Source organism: Nicotiana attenuata, unplaced genomic scaffold (genome assembly GCF_001879085.1).
Source record: "Nicotiana attenuata strain UT unplaced genomic scaffold, NIATTr2, whole genome shotgun sequence".
In the NCBI taxonomy this organism is placed as follows: Eukaryota; Viridiplantae; Streptophyta; class Magnoliopsida; order Solanales; family Solanaceae; genus Nicotiana; species Nicotiana attenuata.
In genome coordinates, this window is record NW_017670742.1 from 194678 (window position 1) to 220267 (window position 25590).

A 25590-nucleotide genomic window follows, 5' to 3' on the forward strand; every position below is an offset into this window, starting at 1 on the left:
AGTCCAAGAACAACTCTAAACTCCTAATCCATATTCTTGATTCGGATGTAATTCTCTTTTCATAAGGAGACTTCAACTCCTATCCTATATGCAATCTTTGTCGATCAGTTTCAGAAGATATTCAATCAAGATATTGCTGCTTGATCTCAAGGACTTATCTTTCTTCACGTGCATTCCTCATGTGTATGGGCCATAACATACTGTATCTCCTTAGATGAACCTGGTCCTTCACTGAGTTCGTTTGTGCATTCTCAAAACTTCAACTGATCTGGGCCAACACAATTCTCCTCTTTTTGATGATGACAAACTCTGTTGCTTTTACTGATTATAGAACCTGTGGAACTCACTAAAATATCATCACTCGAAAATTTTTACTTATCATTAAGGGCCAGATTTAAATTAGGTCATAAACATCACTGTTCAGAAAATAGACACAATTTCTTTTAAAGCACAATATCTTCCCCTTTTGGCATCAATCGAAAAGTTGCATAATATGTTGTAATCCCAGAATATTAATCATTACTCATGGCCACTGGGGCAACTGCAAGTGAAAGCATGCTTTAGATAAATCAAAAATCAACTTGACAAAAATAAACTATTTAAGAAGCATGAATCATCACAAAACAGAAAATGCAAATTGTCATTGAATGAGGCATCTGCTTCTACAGTACAGTCCACAAAAAAGAAAGAACAAAAACTACCAAACCATAGCCAAAAACAAGAAAAATTCCCTAATCTGGGTCACTGGGGTAACTGAAATGGTTCGGAACTAGGACGAATTAGAAGAACTGGGAGGGTTGGGATCCTTTTCTTTTGCAAGTTCTGCCTTCAGCTCATTCCTTTCTTCTTCCAATTCAGCTACTCGAGCCTGAAGCCTATCAATCTCAGCACCTTTGGTCCCACATTCTTGCATCAAAGCTCTAACTTTGCTATTAACTGGAGTTTTTATGGATGAACCAGGTTCAACAGGGGCAACACTTAGCAGATAATCACAGGCCTGGAGAGTCTTGATTCCAAAGTGCTCCTTACTGGAGGCATTTTCCCACTTCTTCAAAGGGACGTTCATCCTGTCCAGTACAATTGTCAAAATGAATCCATAAGGAGTAGCATGAGCCTTTGAACCCTTTATGACGTCTGTCCAGCAATTTGACTATGAAAGCAGGCCAATTGATTTGTTTACCCCTCACAAGACACTCCATGAGAACCAGGTCCATATAATTTGCAGTGTGCCTCCTCTCTTGTCTAGGCAACAGACATTTGTTCACAAACTCAAAGAGCACTTTATGCTCTGGCTTCATTTCACTCTTTTGAACAAATCGTGCTTTAGGCACCTCTTCAGCATCCTTTGTGTCACAGAAGTTCCTGGTAATTTGGAGTGCTGTGGGCAGATCATCTAGACAAGGCCACCTTTGTCTAGTGTAATCATCATAGCCCTCACTTGGGATGTCTACAATCCTGCCCAGCTCTGGTGCATCAAACTCCACCTTCACACCTTTCACTATACTGGTTACTCGCCCATTTTCCTCAGAGCCATTTGCCATAAATTCAATCAACTCTCTTCTGGCTAGTCTCCCATCCATCTGAAGGACCATGTCCTTCCAGCCCTGTGCAGCTAAAGCATCTACCAGCCTAACCATGCCTGGCTCCTCCAGATCTTTCAGCAGCCTTCCCTTCAATATCTTCCTCCTGCTAAAAATAACAAAGCGATCTTGCTCTTGTTCAGAGTCCTCCTTTTCTTCTTCTTCACTCCACTCCTCATCTTCTTCCTCAGTAATTTTCACTTGTTTTCCCTTTACAGCAGACCTTGTTCTTTCAGCCAAAGAAGGTTCAGCAGGCACAGACTTTGAAGACTTCTTTGCAGGAGTCTTGGTTCTTTTTGGTTTGACAGTGGGAACCACTTCTTCAGTTGTGCCTCTCTCTTGATGGACCAGGTCCATCTCCTCCTCCTCTTCTACAGCAGCCTTAGAACTTTCTACTACCTTTTCCTTTCCTTTTTCCTTCTTCTTTTTCTTACTCTTCTCTAATGCTTCCTGTAATTCTGCTTCACTTTGCCTTACTTTATTCTTCCCCTAGGTACAGAAGTAGCAGCAGTCTTGGGAGATGTTACTTTGCTTTTCTTTGATGGTTTGTCAGCAACTGGGGTCCTTTGTGAAGACGCCTTGCGCTTCTTTGGGTCATAACTGGCCCCTACTTTCTTTAGAATATCTGCTAAAGTCTCCTCCATAGAAGAACCAAGTTCTTCTTGTTGCTCACTCATCTTAACAAGTCCCTCAGCAGCTTCTCCTGATCCGCTTCCCCCTGACTTCAAGCCACCTTCTTCTCCACCACCACATATAGCAAGAACCTCCCCTTTCTTTTTCTTTCTCCTCCTACTAGTCTCAGTCCTTTCAACATTTTTCACAGCACCCACAAGCACAAACCCATTATCTACCTTCTCAGCTATATCAGAAAATACATAACAGGTGTTTACCTCTCTTGGGTTTTCTTGACTCTTGTCATTGTCAGATGACCCAGGTTCTTCTCCTTCACTAGCAGAGATGAACTTTTCAAATTCAGAGCTTGAGTGGGATTCTTCAGATGAAGCCTCTTTTCTTTGACTAGCCTTTAATTTCTCGTTCAAGGCTTTTCTGAGAGGGCCGGATGCTACAGTTTTTCTGGCTAACATCTTTTGCCTGCGAAATCTGGGTTTTGGACTTTCAACTGGAGGTGTTGATGATGAGGTATTAGAGGAAATAGGTGGGGGAGTTCCAGGATTGTCTTGAGGATTAGTCATGGCGGATAATTTCTGGAAATATTTTGGGGATTTTTGGAGAAGAAAAGGGTTTATCAGAAGGATTAGAGAAGTGAAATGACTGTTATGAGTGATGAGAGAGGGTTTGGAGTGTATTTAAAGAGGGATCATGATTAAGCCTGTAACAGTAGCTTGTTCAGAGGTCAATAAGAAGTCTAATCAAATTAAAGTTCCGGTCTCTTTAGAGATAAATGAGTGACGCTAGTTTTTAGGAAAAAAATCCCGTTTAGTTAGACTCCTAGGATAATGAAACTCGTTCAATGCTCAACGGATAGAATTTATGAAAGTTTGGTGTAATTAGGACTTCTGCTCATGGTTGATAATTTTATCTTTATAATTGTGCAAAGTATAGAAACATACCTGAACTTTCTTATGAGCATATACTGATGAACCAGGTTCTTCAAGTAAAACTTCCCTTGATCATGCCTCAAATGTCAGAATAGAAAAACTTTGTAAGAGATTAAGGATTCATATAAACACATGTCACAGGAGTATACTAATCAAGTATGAGACTAAGTAAGAATTAGTCTAGATATTTACATTGAATTAAGAACTCCTAACCAAATTTTTTTTTTCCCATCTTTTTCATCATTTTTTTTTCATTGTGCATTCTGAACTAGACCTTTTAGGTGATCTTAATCATCCCTAATTCCAACCTGTTCCTTTCAAAGTTTTCTCTACTCAGTGCTTTAGTGAAGATGTCAGCTATTTGTTTATCAGTAGCACAAAAGTCTATAGATAGTTATCTCTTAAGAAGTGGTGTCTAACATCTATGTGCTTGGTTCTTTTATGATGAACAGGGTTCTTTGTCATACTTATAGCACTAGTGTTATCACAAAATATTGGTATGCATCCCACTTCTATACCAAAGTCTACTAATTGTTGTTTGATCCACAGTAGTTGAGCACAACAAGAAGCTGCAGCCACATACTCAACTTCAGCAGTAGATAAGGCTACTGAATTTTGTTTTTTGGTAGCCCATGATACAAGACATGAACCAAGAAAGTGAGCCATACCTGAGGTGCTTTTTCTATCCACTAGGAAACCTGCATAGTCAGCATCAGCATAACCTACTAGATCGAAATTACTACCTTTAGGGTACCATAGGCACAATTCAGTAGTCCCCTTCAGATATCTCAATATCCTCTTGACAGCAGTCAAGTGAGACTCTTTAGGATTAGCTTGAAAACGAGCACAAAGTCCTACACTGAAAACAATGTCAGGTCTGCTGGCAGTAAGATACAAGAGTGAACCAATCATACCCTTATACAACTTTTGATCAACTGATGAACCAGGTTCATCAACATCTAATTTAGTGGCAGTTGCAATAGGTGTATCTATTTCTTTAGAGTCTTCCATTTTAAACTTCTTAATCAGTTCTTTTGTATACTTCTGCTGATGAATCATGGTTCCATTTGGACTTTGTTTGATTTGCAAGCCTAGGAAGAAATTTAGTTCGCCCATCATACTCATTTCAAACTCACTTCCCATTAATTTTGCAAAGTCCTTACTCAACCTATCAGAAGTGGCCCCAAATATTATGTCATCGACATATATTTGTACAACAAGGAGGTCTTTACCTTTTTCCCTTAGGAACAAAGTGCTGTCAATTTTACCTTTTTTGTACCCATGCTCCAGTAGGAATTTTGATAGTCGTTCATACCAAGATCTTGGGGCCTGTTTGAGCCAATATAGAGCTTTGTCCAGCTTATACACATGCTCAGGACATTCCTTGCTTTCAAATCCTGGAAGTTGTTTCACAAACACTTCCTCCTTGAGGTAGTCATTTAAGAAAGCACTTTTGACATCCATCTGATGGAGAGTGAATTCCATATGTGCTGCAAAGGCAATGAGGAGTCTGATTGCCTCTAGTCTTGCAACTGGGGCAAAGGTCTCATCATAGTCTATCCCTTCCTCTTGGCTATAGCCTTGGACTACCAATCTTGCCTTGTTCCTTGTGACAGTTCCATCTTCATCACGTTTGTTCCTAAAGACCCATTTAGTACCAATGACTGATCTGTCCTCGGGTCTAGGAACTAGGTGCCAAACTTTACTTCTTTCAGACTGGTTTAGCTCATCCTGCATTGCATTTACCCAATCTGCATCCTGCAAAGACTCAGAAATATTTTTAGGTTCAATAATAGATAAGAAGGCATCAAAAGCACACAGATTCTTTAATTGTGATCTGGTTTTGACTCCAGAAGTTGGATCAGTGAGAATGTTCTCAATGGGATGAGAACTTTGATACTTGTGAGGCTTTACAACCAACTGGCTTCTGCTGGATGTTTCATCAATTTGATAAGGAACAGGTTCATGAGCAAGTTCTTTTAAGGAGTTTATTTCAGTTCCCTTTTGATTTCTTCCCCCTGTCAGGTTGCCCTGTAAGGATGAACCTGTTCCATCACCTGTTCCTTCTGCAGGTACCACTTTGACCTGAGCTGATGATTCAGCCAGATCTTTGACTAGTCCAATGCTTCATCTTCTTGTTCCTGTCTCTCAGAAAGAATGTTAATTTCATCAAATACTACATGCACACTCTCTTCTACACACAGTGTTCTTTTATTAAAAACTTTATAAGCTTTACTATGTGAAGAATATCCCAAGAATACTCCCTCATCACTTCTGGGATCAAACTTTCCTAGAGAGTCTTTTCCATTATTATGCACATAGCACTTGCAACCAAAAGCCCTAAGATGGGATATGTTTGGTTTTCTCCCTTTAAGTAACTCATAGGGAGTCTTCTCTACTAGTGGTCTGGTCATGCATCTATTTATGATGTAGCATGCAGTATTTACAGCCTCTGCCCAGAAACTGTGAGGTAATTTGCTAGAAAATAACATTGTTCTGGCCATATCCTCAAGAGTTCTATTTTTCCTTTCAACTACACCATTTTGTTGTGGAGTCCTAGGGGCAGAGAAATTATGATCTATGCCATTTTCATCACAAAATTCAGCAAACTTATAGTTTTCAAACTCAGTTCCATGATCAGACCTAATGGATGCAAGTTGATTTCCTAATTGTTTCTGAGTTTTCCTAACAAATGCAAAGAACATGTCAAATGCTTCATCTTTAGAGGTTAGAAATAAAACCCAGGTGAATCTGGAATAATCATCAACTAGCACCATTACATATTTCTTTCCACCTCTGCTCATGGTTCTCATTGGACCACATAGATCCATATGAACCAGTTTCAACGTCTTGGACGTACTCACTATTTTCTTGGTTTTAAAGGATGTCCTTACCTGCTTCCCCTTGCACATGCCTCACAGACTTTGTCTTCCTTGAACTTGATGTTAGGTAAACCTACAACCAAGTCCTTGGAGACTAATTTGTTTAGCTGATTCAGACTAGCATGACCAAGTCTTTTGTGCCATAGGAGGGGATCATTAACCAACACGCTTAAGCATGTGAGTTCATTTTCTGAAAGAGTTGACAAATCTACAATGTAAATATTGTTAACTCTTTTTCCCTGCAAAACAATTTTGTCAGTGATGAGATTAATCACAAAGCACTTGGTGGAGGTAAAAGCTACAAGGTTACCTCTGTCACACAGTTGTGACACACTTATTAGGCTATATTTCAAACCATCTATCAGGTAGACATTCTCTATGGAATGAGAATCAGTCTTGCCTACCTTACCAACCCCAATGATCTCACCTTTCTTTCCATTACCAAAGGAGACATTACCTCCTTTTAAGTCCTCAAGTGAAAGGAACTGGTCCTTGTCCCCAGTCATGTGTTTTGAGCAGCCACTATCCATATACCATATTTGGCTCCTCCCTTTCACTTGAACCTACAAAATGAAATCAGGGGTTAGTCTTAGGAACCCAAACTAGTTTGGGTCCCTTTCTATAGGCAAAAGGATGAATTAAATTCCTTCTTGCCCATTCAGGCAATTTATTCTTTTCTTTAACAAAAGACTTGTTCCTTTGACTGGCCTTCTCTTTTTCATTGCATTCATATTTGTAATGGCCAGTCTTGCCACAGTGTGTGCAGATTTTATTTTCAGGAAGAGTGAGGTACTTGCTTTTTGGATCCCATTTAGGAGCTTGAGTTCCATAGCCAAGTCCTCTTTTGTTACTGCTATGATGCTCTTGCAACCAAGAGAGAGCATCAGATGCTTTGTTCCACTTGCAAGTTCTGTCTAGTTCATGTTTTACCCTTCCTAGATCTTCTTTTAAGATTTTGATGAATTCATCTTTCTTATATAATTCATCCTTCATTTTTCCTAAATTTTCTTCTAGAGTAAGATATGTGTGATCAGCTATCTTCTTTCCTGTTCCTAATTTCAGTTTCAGATTTTCAGATCTAAGTTCTAGGACACTGTTGTCAAGTTCAAGAACCTGGTTCTTCAACTCAGCATTTTTGTTATCACTCTCATTTGCCCTAGACTCTAGACTTTTACATTTAGCTTTTAAAATCACACATTCCCTAGACAGAACTTCCTTTTCATTATTAATTATCTCAAACTCATCAATGAAGTCTATTAAGAGTTCAGCTAGCCTTTCTTTAGACAAGAATTTGATCTTGTCTTTGAGATGAAGAATACTTACCTCTTGTTCATCCTCTGATTCTCCAATGGCCATTAGAGCTTGATCCTCCTCAGCTTCATCTTCAGAGTCCTCATCTGATGTTTCTCCCCAAGCAGCAACCATAGCCTTAGTTGAACCTTTCTTTCTTTTTGGTTGAACCTGTTCCTTCTTCCTATTTCTTCTTTCAGCTCTTTCTTTCTTCCACTCAATCTCCCATTGAGGACAGTTTTTGATCATGTGATCAGTCTTACCACACTTGTAGCAGCCTTCATTGATCTGTTTCTCCGGAGCTCTTGTTTTGTTGAAGTTTGTACTTCTTGAAGCACCCTTTCCTCTCATCAGATACTTCTTGAAATCCCTAGTGATCATGGCTGCTTCATCATCTTCCAAATCTGCACCTTCAGTGATTCTGAGAGCTAAACTTCTCTCCTTTTTGGGGGTATCCATCTTCATTGTTTGTCTCCTCATTTCATAGGCAGTTAAGTTCCCAATTAGTTCATCCAGCCTAAGGGTAGCAATATTCTTGGATTCCTGAATGGCAGTGATCTTGCTTTCCCAAATGACTGGCAGAACTCTTGTCAGAATCTTTTCAACCTTGTCTTCTTCAAGGATGGTCCTTCCAAGAGATTTAAGCTCATTAGTCAGAGTAGTGAATCTAGTATATATCTCCTGGATAGTTTCTCCTTCCTTCATAGTGAAATTCTCATATTGAGAATACAGAAGAGTTCCTCTTGACCTTTTCACTTGAGGTGTTCCTTCATGAGCCACTTGTAGAGTGTCCCATATTTCCTTAGCAGTTGTACACTTTTAATCCTGATGTACTCATCTGGTCCTGGACCACACACTAGCCACTTCTTGGCTTTAGCATTTTTCTCCCATTTCTTCAGATCCTCAGCAGTACAATCAGCCCTTGTTTTTGGCACATCAATTCCTTCTGCATTCTTCTTAGTGGTAGCTAGGGGACCATCAGTAATTATATCCCAAAGTTCATAGTCTTCCCCTATGATATGATCTCTCATTCTGTTCTTCCACCAAGAGTAATACAAACCATTGAAAAGTGGAGGTATGGCTGTGGATTGCCCTTCCCAGTTCTCAGGTGGTGCGCTCATTTTTGATCTTCTCCTAAGGTGTTAGCCTCTTCAAGGATAACCCGCTCTGATACCAATTGATATTATAAACGTCAATACCACACAAGAGGGGGGTGATTTGTGTGGTACATAATTTTCACGTTAGAAGAACCTGGTTCTTCTAAGTGTTCTAACTACAGCAGTTTGCGGAATAATAAATACTGAAAGTAAAGTGCACAGAGATTTTTACGTGGAAAACACCTGGCTCAAAAGATGAAAAAACCACGACCTACTACTCAGTAGGATTTTCCCAAACTCCACTAAAATCACTGAGCCAAAAACTGCATTTACAAAACTCTTTGTAAACCTAAGGATTAACTCTAATCCCAGTGTAGCACACAACCTCAACTGTTGCGATACTTTCAAGTTAACTCTAACTTGAATACTCAGAGTACCTAATACAATTGCTTCTAAGAAAGCTGAAAGGTACAATATGAAAACCTACTACAATTGAAATAGACTTAGAATAAACACAATGATGAAACTGGTTCTTCTATCTTAGTTCATGTAGCTTCAGACGTGCACACTTGTATCTCGCATATGTTGCTTGCAAATCAGACTTGATCTTTTTGCTCTCAAATATGCTTAACTTCTGCTTATGTGCATTCACCTGTAAAAGAGAACAATCGTTATATTTATAAAGTTAGTAATCAGAGTTTGATAAGAACTCGAATTGTGGATCCTTTGACAATTCGAGTCCAAGAACAACTCTAACTCCTAATCCATATTCTTGATCCGGATGTAATTCTCTTTTCATAAGGAGACTTCAACTCCTTATCCTATATGCAATCTTTTCGATCAGTTCAGAAGATATTCATCAAGATATTGCTGCTTGATCTCAAGGACTTATCTTCTTCACGTGCATCTCATGTGTATGGGCCATAACAACTGTGTCTCCTTAGATGAACCTGGTCCTTCACTGAGTTCGTTTGTCATTCTTCAAAACTTCAACTGATCATGGGCCAACAACTGAACAACCCAGTCAGCCACTCCAAGCCCGCTCTACCCACATACCTCCAAAATTCTACTGGGATCTCGTTTGGTCCGGTCGCTTTGCCGCGACTCATCTTACAAATCGCTCCCACGACCTCCTCAACCTTAATACGCCTACAATACCTAAAGTCTCAGTGACTCTCGGAGTGCCCCAATCCCCCTAATACGATGTTTTCGTCCCCCTCTTCGTTCAGCAGTTTATGAAAGTACAACTGCCATCTTTGCTTAATCTGAGCCTCTTCCATCAATACACGACCTTCTTCTTCTTTGATGCACCTAACTTGATCCAGGTCAGGAGCCTTCCTCTCTCTCTCTCTCTCTCTCTCTCTCTCTCTCTCTCTCTCTCTCGCTCTGGCCAGCCGAAATAACTTCTTGTCCCCGCTTTTGGCCCTCAGTTCTTTATACATCCGACCAAACGCAGCAGTCTTAGCCTCCATGACCGCTAATTTCGCCTCCCTCCTAGCCTCCTTATATCTTTCTCTGTTCGCTCTCCTCTGCTCCTCGTCGGTGTGATCCACTAACTTAAAGTATTCCGTTTTCTTTGCTTCGAATTTACCCTGGACCACGTCATTCCACTACCAGTCGCCTCGGTGTCCGCCAGAGTAGCCCTTCGAGATCCCCTAGCACCTCCCTCGCTGCCTCCCTTATACAGTCCGCCATCTCCGTCCACATAACTCTAGCATCCTCACCACTCTTCCAAGCCCCCATAGCCGTTAACTACCTCTCCAACTCCTGCGCATTGTCTTCAGTCAAAACTCTCTACTTGATCCACGGTTGACCCCGTACATGCCTCTTCTTCTTCTTTATCAAAATACCGACGTCCATCACGAGGAGCCTATGTTGTGTCGCGAGGTTCTCACTCGGGATCACCTTACAATCCTCGCACAACCCCTTATCACATCTCCTGAGGAGGAGATAATCAATTTGAGTCTTAGCCACCATACTCCGGAAAGTAATCAAATGCTCCTCCCTCTTCGGAAATCTGGTGATCTAAAAGGTCTACCAATTACAAAATAAACAAAAAAGGTCTATTTACTACAAAAAAAAAAAACTAATAATTATGAGCAATACTTTATTAACTGAGATACAAATTCAAACTAGTTGCCTAAGTATTTTTTGATAATTAAATAAAACGTTATCAGAAAATCCTTGAAAATAAAACTATCAATTCTCATTCTACATTCCCATAGAATTGCAGACTATACAAAATCTTTTTTCTTTTTACTTTTTTTTTTCTCTCTTGTAGTATATACATTTTGGTATATTTTACACTATCAAATCCTACATTGCTCGACTTTTCAAAAATCGCCGGGTGTGTTGAATCCTTCAAAAATTGTGCATTTTTAAAGGATCTGATGCGAATGCAATAATATTTTGAAGAGTCGAGGCAACATAAATCAAATCCCGAATACAAACAACAAATAGATTTTAACAAATTATTATGACTACTACAAACCAGCAGCAACAGATGAATACTCGTCATAAAAATCAGAAACTCCAGAAGCCAACCACAACTTCTCATTAAAAACTTCCATCATATCCTCCGGTACAAAAACTGCTCTGCAAAGCGGACACGTCATCTGATCATGATCCATCCAACGGTCCACACAGCTCCGATGAAACACATGCTTACAATTCCTCAGCCGTCTGATTTCATCGTCCAACTCGAACTCGTACAGACACACCGCGCACTTCCCCGGCGGGTCCATTATCTCCGAGTACTTCACCACCGGTAATATCTCCCTTATCAACGCCGCCGACAATGAGTGAAACCGGGGCACCGAACATGATTCGGGTCGGGTCGGGTATGAAAATTCGGGCTCGACAAAACCCTCGAGGCCCAAAAGCTTAAATAGTGTGCAAATGAGTTCTTTAATGAAACCCAAAATTATAATAACGTGGAGGAGTAATTTGGGAAGATAAAGTTCAGTGTAGCCTAGTGGAAAACCCATAATTAATCTCTATTTTTTTCTTCTTTGCTTTGTGAAAGAATAAAAGAAAATAAGATGAAAATGAAAGGTGTTTTCTTTGAGTATTAGTGTGTGTAGTGCGTGAAAAAAATGGAGGAATTGGTGATGGATATAGAGTTGAGCTGAGATTGGTTGTTAAAGGGGGAATGTGGAAGGTGGGGGATTATATAGGGAAGTTAGAATAGAGTAAAGCGAAAAAGGGTCAAATTTGTCCCGTATAATCTAAATATATGGGATAATGCGTACGCAGATCTTATTCATATCCTGTCATACGTAAGTAAAGAGATTGTTTTCGATAAACGCTTGGCTCAAGTAACAACCTAAAGTATAGTAAGTAATACTAATAATTATTGATAGCTTACGATTAATATATAGGAGAGAAAGAACTCTCGTCTTAAAACGCTCTCTTTCTATCGTATAAAGATTAGAGTTTAGACTAAGGTATATGAGTTACATCCGATATGCCGTGCGAATTATCACCGATCAGTAATTTTAGTCACGATTTAACCAGTTTTTTGGCTTTCGCTACAAGAAGATACCGTAAGTTCTCCATTTATTATTTACGTCAATCTTTTTAATATAGATTAACATGCATATACATATAACGAATTTTTTTTTTTGTTGAACAATCTCGGATAAGAAGACAAAAATCTGAGCATTTTTCAAAAGAAAAAAATGGGTTTTTTTTTTTAGGGGTGGGTGGGGGAGTGGGGGTGGGGTGGGGGTAGGGGGAGTTGTAGGGGGGTGGGGGTGATTAGTGATAGGGATGTGAGAATGTGTTTTATATACGATGATGTCCCATTCGGAGATGTAGGACTGCTGTCGTATGATTTAGGCTGCTCACCTTTTTACACTTTGAACTGTCTTTTTTTACTCTTTGAACTGTCAATTTTTAGAAGAAAAACAAAAGGAAACTGTCTATTTTTAGATCTATCTTATTATTTTAGTTTCTTATCCAACCTTAAGAACCTATTTCTACTATTTTTAGCTTCAAGGATGGGTTTTGATTACTGGATTCCACTCGCTGTAATAGTAATAATATTTTCATAAAATCATATTTTGTTACATTAAGGTGTATGAACTTTATAACGATTAAATCACTAGGTTTTGTTATATTAAAGTAATTAATCTATGTTTGAATTGTTCAAATAATGCAAAGACCAGAAGATCAAATTTTTGGTGTCGGGTTATAATGCGTTATTCGCCACATTAGCATTTTGCTCCTCTGTAAATTACAACAACAACAAATCCAATATATTCCATAATTGGGGTTTGAAAATTAAAGAAAAAAGTCAAGTTATTGTAAAACAGCGGAACCTCATTCTATAAGGCAGGACTTTAGTTTTTCACTAGAAGCTCAGCCTAGAGTTGATCAATAGGTTTGTTGAGACAAAAATAGTTTTAATATCTCAAAAAGAATTATTTAAAATTATATCTAGGTTCATTCTCTTAAAATAATATTAATTGGTCTTATTACAAAATGCAACTGATGGCATAATTTTCAAATTACAAATTTAATATTTTAAAACTGATGACTGGAGGCCATAACTATATTTTAATGCTAATAAGTTTAACGTTATGGACTTAAGTCTTAACGGTTTTGTATCCTTTATTGATTTTACCGTTTCTTAACAATATAAATCTATAGCCTTAATGGTTTTTATTAGTGTTTGTGATACTAGCCATCTTATTTCTTTCTTATACGTTACTTTTGGTTTTTAATGTATTGTAATTGAAAAGCTTTTATCTTCATTTTCAGATTGTTTTTTGGACTATATATATATATTGAGAGAGAGAGCTATCAACTTGTGTTAATGGTAGTAGTGTGAAATAGTAAAAACTTTTCTAATTCTTTGTGTTGGGTTTCTTTTCGTTAAACTTTGTTGTTTCTGCTCCTAGTGATACTAGAAGAGTTTGTTGAATCCTGGGGGATACGCCTAATATTATTTATCTCGGTGTGGGCGAAATATCCTTAAGGACAGTGTCTTTGACACGCCTCAAGCTAAACCTTTTATTCTCCATGATCATCTAATTTTTTCCAACAATCTTAAGGATAATTACACGCTGTTATTATGGAGAATAATGCTGCTAATGTTGTTGTTGTTGCTACTGCACCTGCTGCGCCTACTGTTTCTGTTATTGTTCCCTCACTAATTACCTATGCCAAATCTTTTCCCGATGTTTCAAAAGTTATGATTTTTTGTGGAGATAATTTTAACCGCAAGCACGTTGTTGTTGACAAAGGAAAAGAAATTGCTACTAGAAGCAGTCTTGTGGAGGACAACAACCGTCAGAGAAAATCAAGTAACAGGTATGATAAAAGAAATGGTTATAATCCCAAAACCAACAATCAACTTGGCCACTATGTTGCTCAATGCCGAAAAAGAGTTGGGAATGACAATCCCACTAAGGCTAAAGTAAATTTGACTGAAGCCAAAGTGGATGATATAATTGTTGCGGTTGTTTCCCAAGTGAACCTTGTGGCCAATGTGAAAGATTGGGTGTTAGATTCTGGTGCCACTAGGCACATATGTGCTAACAAAAAAGACTTTGTGTCATACACCCAAGTTGAGGAGGGAGAAGAAGTTGTCTATCTTGGTGATTCAAGAACTACTCAACTTCTTGGAAAAGGCAAAATTCTTCTCAAACTCACATCTGGCAAAACTTTGGCATTGAATGACGTGTTGCATGTTCCTAGTATCCGAGCCAATTTGGTCTCTGTGGGATTATTAGGAAAAGTGGGGGTGAAGGTTTCTTTTGAATCTGATAAGGTCGTGTTGACCAAGAATAATAATTTTGTTGGCAAGGGTTATTATAACTACGGCTTGTTTGTACTCAATGTTATCAATGAAAATGCTAGTACTTCTGCTTACTTGATTGATTCTTTTAATTTATGGCATGCAAGATTAGGACATGTTAGTTTATCTTATATTAAAAAAATGCATTCTGAAGGTCTTATTTCAAATATTAATTTTTCGAATATTGATAAGTGTGAAGTTTGTGCAGAAGCTAAACAAACTAAGAAATCATGTGCTTCAGTATTTAGAGAATCTGAATTGTTAAGTTTAATACATACTGATTTAGGAGACTGGAAACAAACTATGACTAGAGGAGGGAAAAAATATTATGTGACTTTTATAGACGATTTTTCTAGATATACAAAAGTTTATTTGTTGAGAAATAAAGATGAAGCTTTTGATAAGTTTTTAATTTATAAAGCTAAAGTAGAAAATCAATTGAATAAGAAAATCAAAAGAGTTAGATCCGATAGAGGTGGTGAATTTATTTTGTTGAATGATTATTGTGAGAAAGAAGGCATAATTCACGAGATAACTCCGCCATATTCTCCACAATCAAATGGTATAGCGGAAAGAAAAAATAGGACCTTAAAGGAAATGATGAATAGTATGCTTGTTAGCTCTGGTGCTCCGGATAATCTTTGGGGTAAAGCCATTTTATCTGCTTGTCATTTACAAAATAGAATTCCTTATAAGAAAACGGGTAAAACTCCTTATGAGTTGTGGAAAGGGTATCCACCTAATTTGAAATATTTGAAAGTGTGGGGATGCCTTGCTAAAGTTATGTTGCCTGATCCTAAGAAAAGAAAAATAGGATCTAAAACATCTGATTGTATGTTTATTGGGTATGCTGAAAACAGTGCAGCATACAGATTTTTAGTAGTCAAAAGTGATGTACTTGAAAACAATACTATTGTTGAAACAAAAAATGCTGAATTTTTTGAAAGTATTTTTCCTTTAAAATTTGAGAAAATTTCTGATGCTCCGATTATTCCAAGTGATAATATTTCACATGTTCCAATTGTTCAAAATGATCTTGAAAGTGAGGATTTAAGAAGAAGCAAAAGACCAAGGAAAGAAAAATCTTTTGGTAATGATTTTTATACATATCTTGTGGATAATGATCCTTTAACATATTCTGAAGCTATTTCTTCGTCTGATGCCTCATTTTGGAAAGAAGCTATTGATGTAGAATTAAACTCAATTTTACAAAATAAAACTTGGACTTTAGTTGATTTACCTCCGGGAGCTAAACCCATTGGTTGTAAATGGATTTTTAAGAAGAAACTCAATCCGGATGGTACCATTGATAAATACAAAGCTAGACTTGTTGCAAAAGGTTTTACCCAAAAGCAAAATATTGATTATTTTGACACTTATGCTCCTGTAACTAGAATTTCCTCGATTCGTGTTTTACTTGCCTTGGCTTCTATTTATAAACTTTTTATTCACCAAATGGATGTTAAAACTGCATTTTTAAATGGTGATTTGGAAGAGGAAATTTACATGGAGCAACCTGAGGGTTGTATAGTGTCTGGCCAAGAAAATAAAGTATGTAAATTGTTAAAATCTTTATATGGTCTAAAACAAGCGCCTAAACAGTGGCATGAAAAATTTGATCAAGTATTGATTAATGATGGTTTTTCATCAATTGAAGTAGATAAATGTGTTTATACAAAATGTGTAGATGGTACATGTGTTATTATTTGCCTTTATGTGGATGACATGCTTATTTTTAGTTCTAGCCTTGATTTGGTACATAAAACCAAATTTTTCTTGTCTTCTAATTTTGAGATGAAAGACATGGGAGAAGCTAGTGTTATTTTAGGCATGAAAATTATAAGAGATGGCAATAGTTTGATGTTGACCCAAGAACATTATGTTGAAAGAATTCTTAAAAAATTTGATAATTTTGATGTGGTACCTGTAAGCACTCCTTATGATGCTAGTAGTCAATTAAAAAAGAATAAGGGAGATGCTGTAGATCAAAATAAATATGCTCAAGTTATTGGTAGTCTAATGCATTTGATGAATTTTACTAGACCTGATATTGCATATGCTGTGTGTAGATTGAGTAGATATACTCAAAACCCAAGTCATGATCATTGGAATGCATTAGTAAGAGTAATGAAATATTTGAGAGGTACCATGAACTATGGTATTAAATATAGTGGATTTCCCACTGTACTAGAAGGATACAGTGATGCTAACTGGATCTCTGATTCAGATGAGACAAAATCCACTAGAGGTTATGTGTTCACCCTCGGTGGGGGTGCTGTGTAATGGAAATCAGCTAAACAAACTATAATAGCTAGATCTACCATGGAATCTGAGTTTGTGGCATTGGAATTAGCTGGCAATGAGGCCGAGTGGTTAAAGAACCTTTTGGCAAGTATTCCACTAGGAATAAAACCGACACCTTCTGTGTCGATGCATTGTGATTGCCAAGCTGCAATAGCCATTGCCAAAAATAAATTCTTTAATGGGAAGAGTAGACATATCCGATTGAGACATAATGTGATAAAGCAGCTGCTGAAAGATGGAATTATTTCCATAGATTATGTGAAGTCAGAAGTGAATTTGGCCGATCCTCTGACTAAACCTTTGGGAAGAAAATTAATATCCGAAACATCAAGGGGAATGAGACTTTTGCCAATTTGAGTTATATCAACTATGATGGTAACCCAAGCTATGTGATTGGAGATCCCATGAAGTAGGTTCATATGGGTAATAACAAGTCATTAGTTGATCAAATGTGCACTATTAAATTATATCCCTTCCTATGGTGTGTGTGCGTATATAGTGCAAGACTGCAAGCAATGAGAGCCTGAGTTATTAAACTCTTAATCTAATAATCCATAGCCTTTATAGGTGGTGTATTGTGCTGCAGAATACACTTGATGGATGGACCTATATGAGTGTGAAGTGGGGCCGCTTCTATGAAATTTGTGGCGAAATTTCTAGAGCACTCATGAAAACCAGGCGCGCGCATGGCCTATTAGCGCAAAACCGCGATAAACAACAAAGTGTGTGTGGGTATAATGTGATAGATAAGACACTAAATTTACAAAAGAATTCTTGGTTCATAGAAGTTCTAAACTTCACCAATTATTCTGTGAGTTTAATCTTATTTTATCTAGGTCTGGTTCATAGTCCAAGAGACACCAGATGCGACGCATTATGCTCATTTGTGAAAACCCAACAAATTTAGTTTTATCTTATTTTATTATAATATTCTTTTTGAGCTATGTGGGGGATTGTTGAGACAAAAATAGTTTTAATATCTCAAAAAGAATTGTTTAAAATTATATCTAGGTTCATTCTCTTAAAATAATATTAACTGGTCTTATTACAAAATGCAACTGATGGCATAATTTTCAAATTACAAATTTAATATTTTAAAACTGATGATTGGAGGCCATAACTATATTTTAATGCTAATAAGTTTAACGTTATGGACTTAAGTCTTAACGGTTTGGTATCCTTTATTGATTTTACCGTTTCTTAACAATATAAATCTATAGCCTTAATGGTTTTTATTAGTGTTTGTGATACTGGCCATCTTATTTCTTTCTTATACGTTACTTTTGGTTTTTAATGTATTGTAATTGAAAAGCTTTTATCTTCATTTTCAGATTGTTTTTTGGACTATATATATATATATATTGAGCTATCAACTTGTGTTAATGGTAGTAGTATGAAAATAGTAAAAACTTTTCTTCCATATTCTTTGTGCTGGGTTTCTTTTCGTTAAACTTTGTTGTTTCTGCTCCTAGTGATACTAGAAGAGTTTGTTGAATCCTGGGGGATACGCCTAATATTATTTATCTCGGTGTGGGTGAAATATCCTTAAGGACAGTGTCTTTAACACGCCTCAAGCTAAACCTTTTATTCTCCATAATCATCTAATTTTTTCCAACAAAAAATGCTTAAGTTAGGATGTATGACCAAGATTTTAGATGCAAAAGTGCTTTGGAGTACAAACAAAAATAATTTTTTAAAAACGAATTTTTTTTCCTTATAGCACTTTTGTTGGAAAACACTTTTTTGCTGCTCAAAAATATTTTTCAAATTAAATAGCCAAATAAAAATTGCTTCTCACTAAAGAGTTTGAGTGAATGAGAAAATAAGCAATAGAGTTTATTCAATGATCAACTTCCTTTAAATACATTAGAAGCAACTAACTAGAGAGATTCTAGGAACTAATCTAACAACTATTTCTAATCATCTAATAATTCAACTAAATTCAAAATATAGCAACCAAATCTAATGAATAACTAAGCCTAGCTAACAGATAGATATGAGCTTATCTTTATACACCCCTCAAGTTAAGTGTGCCGCCACGACACCTAACTTGTCTAAAAATCGCAAGAAGGCTGGCTTGGGCAATGGATTTGTGAGGGTATCTGCAACTTCTTCAGAAGTGGGAGTGTGCTTCACAACTACTTCATCAGATCTCACCTTATTACGAGTAAAGTGAAAATCAACTTCTATGTGTTCCATTATGTTGTGAAAGATGGGATTTTGACTCAAGTATGTAACTCCAAATTTGTCGCAAAATATGGTGGGCATCTTGGAGATGGAGTAGCTTAGTTCATCCGACGAGTTCTTAACCAAGTGGGCTGGACAAGATCATTGGCGACAAACTTGTATTCAGCCTCAATGGAAGAGCGAACAACAACTTGCTGCTTCTTAGAAGATCTGCAAATAAGAGTGTTTCCTAAAAACAGAATGTATCCAAAGGTTGAAATCCTATCATGAGGATCCCCTGCCCATCCTACATCAGCATATTGTTGGAGTTACATGACGACCACACTATTGGGCTGCTGTTTAAGTTTAGATAGTTTAGCTAGTTGGGTCAGGCCTATTTATTCTTTATTAAATTGATCCGAATATGTGATGTAATGTAATACATGCCCACAGTACAAATAGGTCATAGAGAATGTTCTAGACAGATATTTTACTCATTTTCAATACACATATGAAATTCGTATTCTCCCTCATTCAATTTGCTCTTCCTTCTTTCTAAAAACTCTAGTTACTATTCCGTCAATTTGAGTTAATCTCAGAATTTAACATGGTATCAGAGCCGGCAATTCGTTGATTCTCCGTCTTCCACACTCAACGGTGTTACCCCTCGTCAGTTTTGTTGATTTAGTTTTGGTCTCCGAATTTTCTCGTTTTTTCGCCGATGTTACAATTGGAGTCTTTTCTTATTTTTTGTTGCTCGTCTGTGTTGGAGCATCATTGATTTCCTGATGATAGGCTATAATTTCGTATTTTAGTCGCTTATTGTACTCTAATTCACTGCACTTTACTTGTGTTTGAGCTTTAATTGGCAGTGTTCTGCACTTATATGTGTTTTAACTTGTATGAGTGATTCCGAGTTATGTAGATGTCATAGAGCTAATTCGAGCTATTTGGAGCTTTGACGTCTGAGTAAAAGCCCAAAGGATTAGGCTGGGATCGTGTTCAGGGATCGAGGACCACGTCTGGATATAAAAAACCAAGCAAAAATCCAAGCTCTGAGCATTTTGCATTGCCACGGCACGTGGTGCGCCGTGGCTGTGCACTTTTGCTGCCTGATAAGAATTACATGCTCCTTGATGATCCCTACAAGTGCCTTGTGTGGCGCGTCGCCCCATGCGGCGTGTCTGTGAAATTTTTTCCAGAGCGATTGTCCTATTTCGGCTAGGAAAAGATGGTTTCTATTACACCCTATATTTTCTTACATGAAATTACACCATAAGTAAATTGATGAAAACTCGGAAATGAGATGTTACATCCCGTATTTTCGTACGTTAAAGTTTCGTCGTAACTAAATTGACGTAAGTTCGGGAATGAGATTATTTTGGTATTGTAAGTATTATACTATAACAAGAGATAAGTAAATTTGTGAAGGTGAAAGGGTAAGCAAGTCGAAGAAAATAAGTTTCGTTGAAGTTTGGCAATTTGGAAAAAAAATGCAGTCCGAGTTATAATACCCGGTATTTATAGACTATTGCCATACAAGGTACCACATGACCATGATAGTATGATGTATAAAGTGTATCAAAAATATTTTAAATAATTTGAGAATTATTAATTAGGTGGATAATTGGTTGATTGTTGATTAATGGGGGGGGGGGTTAATTAATTAATTAATTAAGGAATTAATGATTAGTAAATTAAGACTTGAATGAGTCCTAATTCCTAAATGAGGCCCCATCGTGGAAGCCCCTCTTTCTCAATTTAGTGACTCTTAAGCCACACTTCAAGGTGGCTAAATATGGTGAACTAATGTCTTAGTCACCTTGCCAAAGTGGGGTCCACCCCCATAATAAAATGCCTCCAAAAATCACTTAAGGAGATGGATGAAATTCAGTAATGAATGGGATTTGAATTCTCATCAATTTCATATGAAACATTAGTGACGTGACATTTGCTGACTCAACAAGAATTCAATAATTCAAACTCATAGCAACGTGATATTTTTTTGGCAATTCTAAAGAAGCCCGATATAATCTTTCTCAAGAATATTATGCGGATTTTATCCTACTCCGATATTGACATCACGAATTTTGTCACAATTGTCGCGTGCTAGAAGGGTTGTCCAGAGAACCGGCTCAGGTATGTTAAGGCTATCCCTTCTTTCTTTTGGCATGATCTATACGACACAAACAAAACGAGCAAATGCACAATTTTCGTAAATACCTTTATTCATTGAAATACTAGAGATACTCAAGTTCTTGATTCCCCATATGTCTTATTATTCTATTATGTCATGACCCGAATTTCCCACCCTCGGGAGTCGTGATGGCGCCTACTAATGAGAGCTAGGCAAGCCAAATTTAATTACTTTTTTCATCAATAACGTAATTCCTTTTTAACCACTATCGGCAATAATACAAAGCAATGAAATTAATCAATAAGCGGAAGTCTCAATATTATAGAAAACTGAATAAATATGCGGAAAAAAATCTCAACAAAAGCCTCTATCCAAGACTGGTGTCACAGTTTCACAGACGGTCTAAGGAATACTACACATAAAGGTCTGAAAGAAATAAGTCGACACTGTCTCCAGGAATACATGAAAGAAACAGGAATATAGACGAAAGGAGACGCCAGTACCTGCGAATGCCTGCAAGGCTACCTCGGGTCTCGCCGGGCTGAAAGCCTACTCCCACACTACTGCTGCTGCTGCCCGAAGCCTGGATCTGTGCAAAATAGCACAAAGTGTAGTATCAGCACAACCGACCCCATGTGCTGGTAAGTGCCTAGCCTAACCCCGGTGAAGTAGTGACGAGGCTAGGACCAGACCGCCAAATAAACTTGAGCAGATATATATACAAGTACAACGGAGACGTAGCAAGAAAATAACAATTTAAGATGGGGGAAGGGAGCCTGCTTCAGGGGCAACAGTTAGAAATAGAATTTCAGGAATAATAAAGTGTGCATCTACAATTTAACTTCTAGCAGTAAATGAAGAGATAAGACAACTTTCATATTCAACTCATCTTGTTGCAGGCGTGCAACCCGATCTCATTTCTCAATATCTCGTGGTAGGTGTACCACCCGCTCCCATTTCAATAAATCAACAGTTCCTCTAAAAGAAAATTTACTCTAACAAACGCAACAATTAATACGAGTTCATAAGACAACAAGTACACAAAATTTTTGATTTACTAAGGAAAATAAATAATGACAAATAGCAATTAATTATGGATTATAAGGGGGCAATTAGGCAATTTAGTAATTTATATGTTGAATGTCACGTAGCAATTAGGTCACATAATCATGTAGCAATTAAGGCATAAATTCAAGACATAACGTTGCGCAAGGAAACCTTGGTTCAATAATAACAAGTAACACGAGAAAGGGAAATGTCAACGTAAAGAATCACAGAAATAATGCAACAAGACAAGTAATGCACTTGAGCTAATAACAACAAGAAATTCAGTAAATAGAAGTAAAGGACAACATAACTCAATTATCAGCAAAGAAATCAGGAAAATCAAAGACAAATGCACGGCATCACCCTTCGTGCTTTTAGTCTCATCCTCACCAAGCAATTAGAATAACAAAATGTGCACGGCATCACCCTTCGTGCTTTTACTCTCTTTCCTTACATGTAATCAATAGAATTGGCACGGAATGGTACATCGTGCGGCACGACATCACCCTTCGTGCTTTACACTCTTTCCTCACAATAGCAAACAATGCACGGCATCACCCTTCGTGCTTTACACTCTTTCCTCACAATGCACGACATCACCCTTCGTGCTTTACACTCTTTCCTAACAACAAACAAATAATGAACGGCATCACCCTTCGTGCTTTACTCTCTTCCTCACCCAAACAACAATCACAAACAAGGGTAAGGGAATAAACAAATAATAATAAGAATCCCGGCCAGGGAACACAATAAACAATTAAATCCCGGCAAGGGTACAACATCAATAATCTCAACGTCCCGGCAAGGGAAAATATTCAATAATCAACAACGTCCCGGCAAGGGAATAGATGAATAACTCTTTCTCTTTCTTTCACTTTTATCACATAGTTCACATTATCACTCGAGCCAATGCTCCAAAGATTTACTTATTTCATATACTTTCACAATTTGTATTTCAACTTGAACCAACGCTCCACGAAGTTCAAAGATCACAATTTCTTTCACAAGATCTTTACAACATATAGAAGTCATCAATTAAACATGGAAAATATGACAAAATCCCAACTATGCGCAAAATAAGGACTCACGGTCATGCTAGACACCAATGTATAGATACTCGTCACCATGCCTATACATCGTACCCAACAATTAGCAAGTAGCAATTAAGAATCAACTCCTATTCCCTCAAGCTAGGGTCAAACCAAACACTTACCTCGATGCTTTGAATTCAACTCAAGTCTCAATTATGGCATTACCCCTCGATTCCGCCACCAATTCGCTCGTTTCTAATCACAAGTTATTTAACTACATTAATAAACACTAAATGAATCAATTTGAATGCATAAAAAATGAATTTCCCAAAGTTTTGCCCATAATTCCAAAATCGCCCTCGGGCCCACGTGGTCAAAACCCGAGGTTCAAACCAAAACCCGGTTACCCATTCCCCCACGAACTCAAATATGTAAATTGTTTTGAAATCGGACCTCAAATTGAGGTCCAAATCCCCAATTTTTAGAAAACCTAGGTTCTACCCAAAACCCCCAATTTCACCCATGAAAATCCTTGATTTTAAGTTTAAAACATGTTAAATGATGTTAATGATTGAAGGAAATGAGTAAAAATCAACTTACAAATGATTTGGAAGAAGTCTTGTTCTTGGAAAATCGCCTAAGGAGTTGTGTTTTGAAAATGGGGTGAAAAATGCTTCAAAATTCGACTAAGTATAAAAATATGCAGGTTGCAAATATGGGATTTGCGAACTGGGGTTCGCATTTGCGAACCCCGACCTGTTATGGGAGTTGCGAGAAATCTGTTCGCATTTGCGAACCCTTTCAAAATCCCAGGATTCGCATTTGCGATCACTTATGTCGCATTTGCGACCTGCCCATTTTCGCATTTGCGAACAAATAGATCGCATTTGCGATCAGGCAGCCAAGTCCCTAGTCTCGCATTTGGGATGCAGGGCTCGCATTTGCGAGACCCTCTTTGCAAATGCGAAGTCTGCTGCTCAGAAAAATACCAGAAATTCCAAAGTTAAAAAAATGCACCCGTGGCCTATCCAAAACTCATCCGAGCCCTCGGGGCTCCAAACCAAATATGCACACAACCTCAAAAACATCCTATGGAATTATCCGTGCGATCAAAATGCCAAAATAACATCATATACATCGAATTAAGCCTCAAATTTCATGATTCCTTCTAAATTTTCATAAAACATCAAATTTCCATTTTATGTCCAAAATACGTCAAACGACGTCCGTTTTCAACCAAACTTTACAAAAAGCACTTAAACCATATATAAGGCTTGTACCGGGCGCCAGAACCAAAATACGAGCCCGATACCATAGTCTCTTAATCAAATTTTATTTTCATTTTCCTTAATTATTTCCAGAAAAGAATTTCACACAAAAATTCATTTCTCGGGATTGGGACCTCGGAATTCGATTCCGGGCATACGCCCAAGTCCCATATATTCGTACGGACCCTCCGGGACCGTCAAATTACGGGTCCGGATCCGTTTACCCAAAATGTTGACCGAAGTCAATTTATTCGATTTAATATCAAATTTAGCATTTTTCTCACAGAATTCATATTTAAGCTTTCCGGCTACGTGCCCGGACTGCGCACGCAAATTGAGGCAATCTCAAAAGAGGTTTTCCAGGCCTCAGAAGCACAGAATGAGTAAGGAAACAGGTGATGACCCTTTGGGTTCTCACATATTATCTGTTCATGGGTCTCAGAAAAATACGTAAGTTGAAAAAAAGTTTACTTCATGATACTACTCAAGGCATAATGGTCTAATGACATTCTGAAAGATTTTATTGACGTACTTCTAATGCATTGCATTCATTTATACATGTACATTGACCCATGACCATATGGTATTATACACGTGTATATATGTATATTATATGTATGTGGGATATGAGAAAAGGTTACAGCATTATATGTGCACCACCACCTGATCAGCTGGTATACGTTGATGATTTGCCCACAGTGGCTGAGATGATATGATGTGATGCCCTCAGAGGCTTGATGATGTTATGAACATATGTACCTATGCACGACATGACATACATACGCATATGCATGACATTATGAGTATTTCATTATTTATAGAGTTATTCAGACTTACATGTCGTGTCTTTTACTCCATGTTTCTCTCATGTCTATTATTTACTGATTTTCATTCCTTAAATACTCGGTACATTATTTGTACTGACGTCCCTTTTGCCTGGGGACACTGCATTTCATTCCCGCAGGTCTTGATAGACAGGTGGTGAGTCCTCTACGTCGGCTATCACTTATCAGCGTAGCAGAAGATGTTGATGCACTCCATTGCTCCGGGGTTACTTATATGGTCAGTATGATTAGGACATGTATTGATTAGTATGGCGGGGCCCTACCCAACCTTTATGGCATTTATGTACTCTTAGAGGCTTGTAGACATATGTCGTGTACGTGAAAGATTGTATGGCCTTGTCGGCCTATATTTAGTGTACAAGTGATCATTTTGGTCTTATAGGCCAGTATGTCGAATATATAAGTTTGTATTCCCTCATGCTTTACTCCGGTTCATTTACCTATGATAGAATGATACGAAAGATGCTTTATGTTGGTACTCGGTTAATAGCCTGTTTGGCCAAAAGTGCTTTTTTTTGGGCCAAAAGCACTTTTGGCCAAAAATTGAGGTGTTTGGCCAAGCTGTTGGAAGGAAAAAAGTG

General features: G+C 37.7%; 1 protein-coding gene across 1 annotated transcript; it reads right to left on the reverse strand.

Annotated features, from left to right (window-relative positions):
• Positions 1 to 10836: 10836 nt before the first annotated feature.
• Positions 10837 to 11559, reverse strand: LOC109242870 (E3 ubiquitin-protein ligase RHA1B-like). The gene has a single exon (XM_019409749.1). It carries the CDS (start codon positions 11393 to 11395, stop codon positions 10892 to 10894), a length of 504 nt encoding a protein of 167 aa, XP_019265294.1. The 5' UTR covers positions 11396 to 11559; the 3' UTR covers positions 10837 to 10891.
• Positions 11560 to 25590: the final 14031 nt, after the last annotated feature.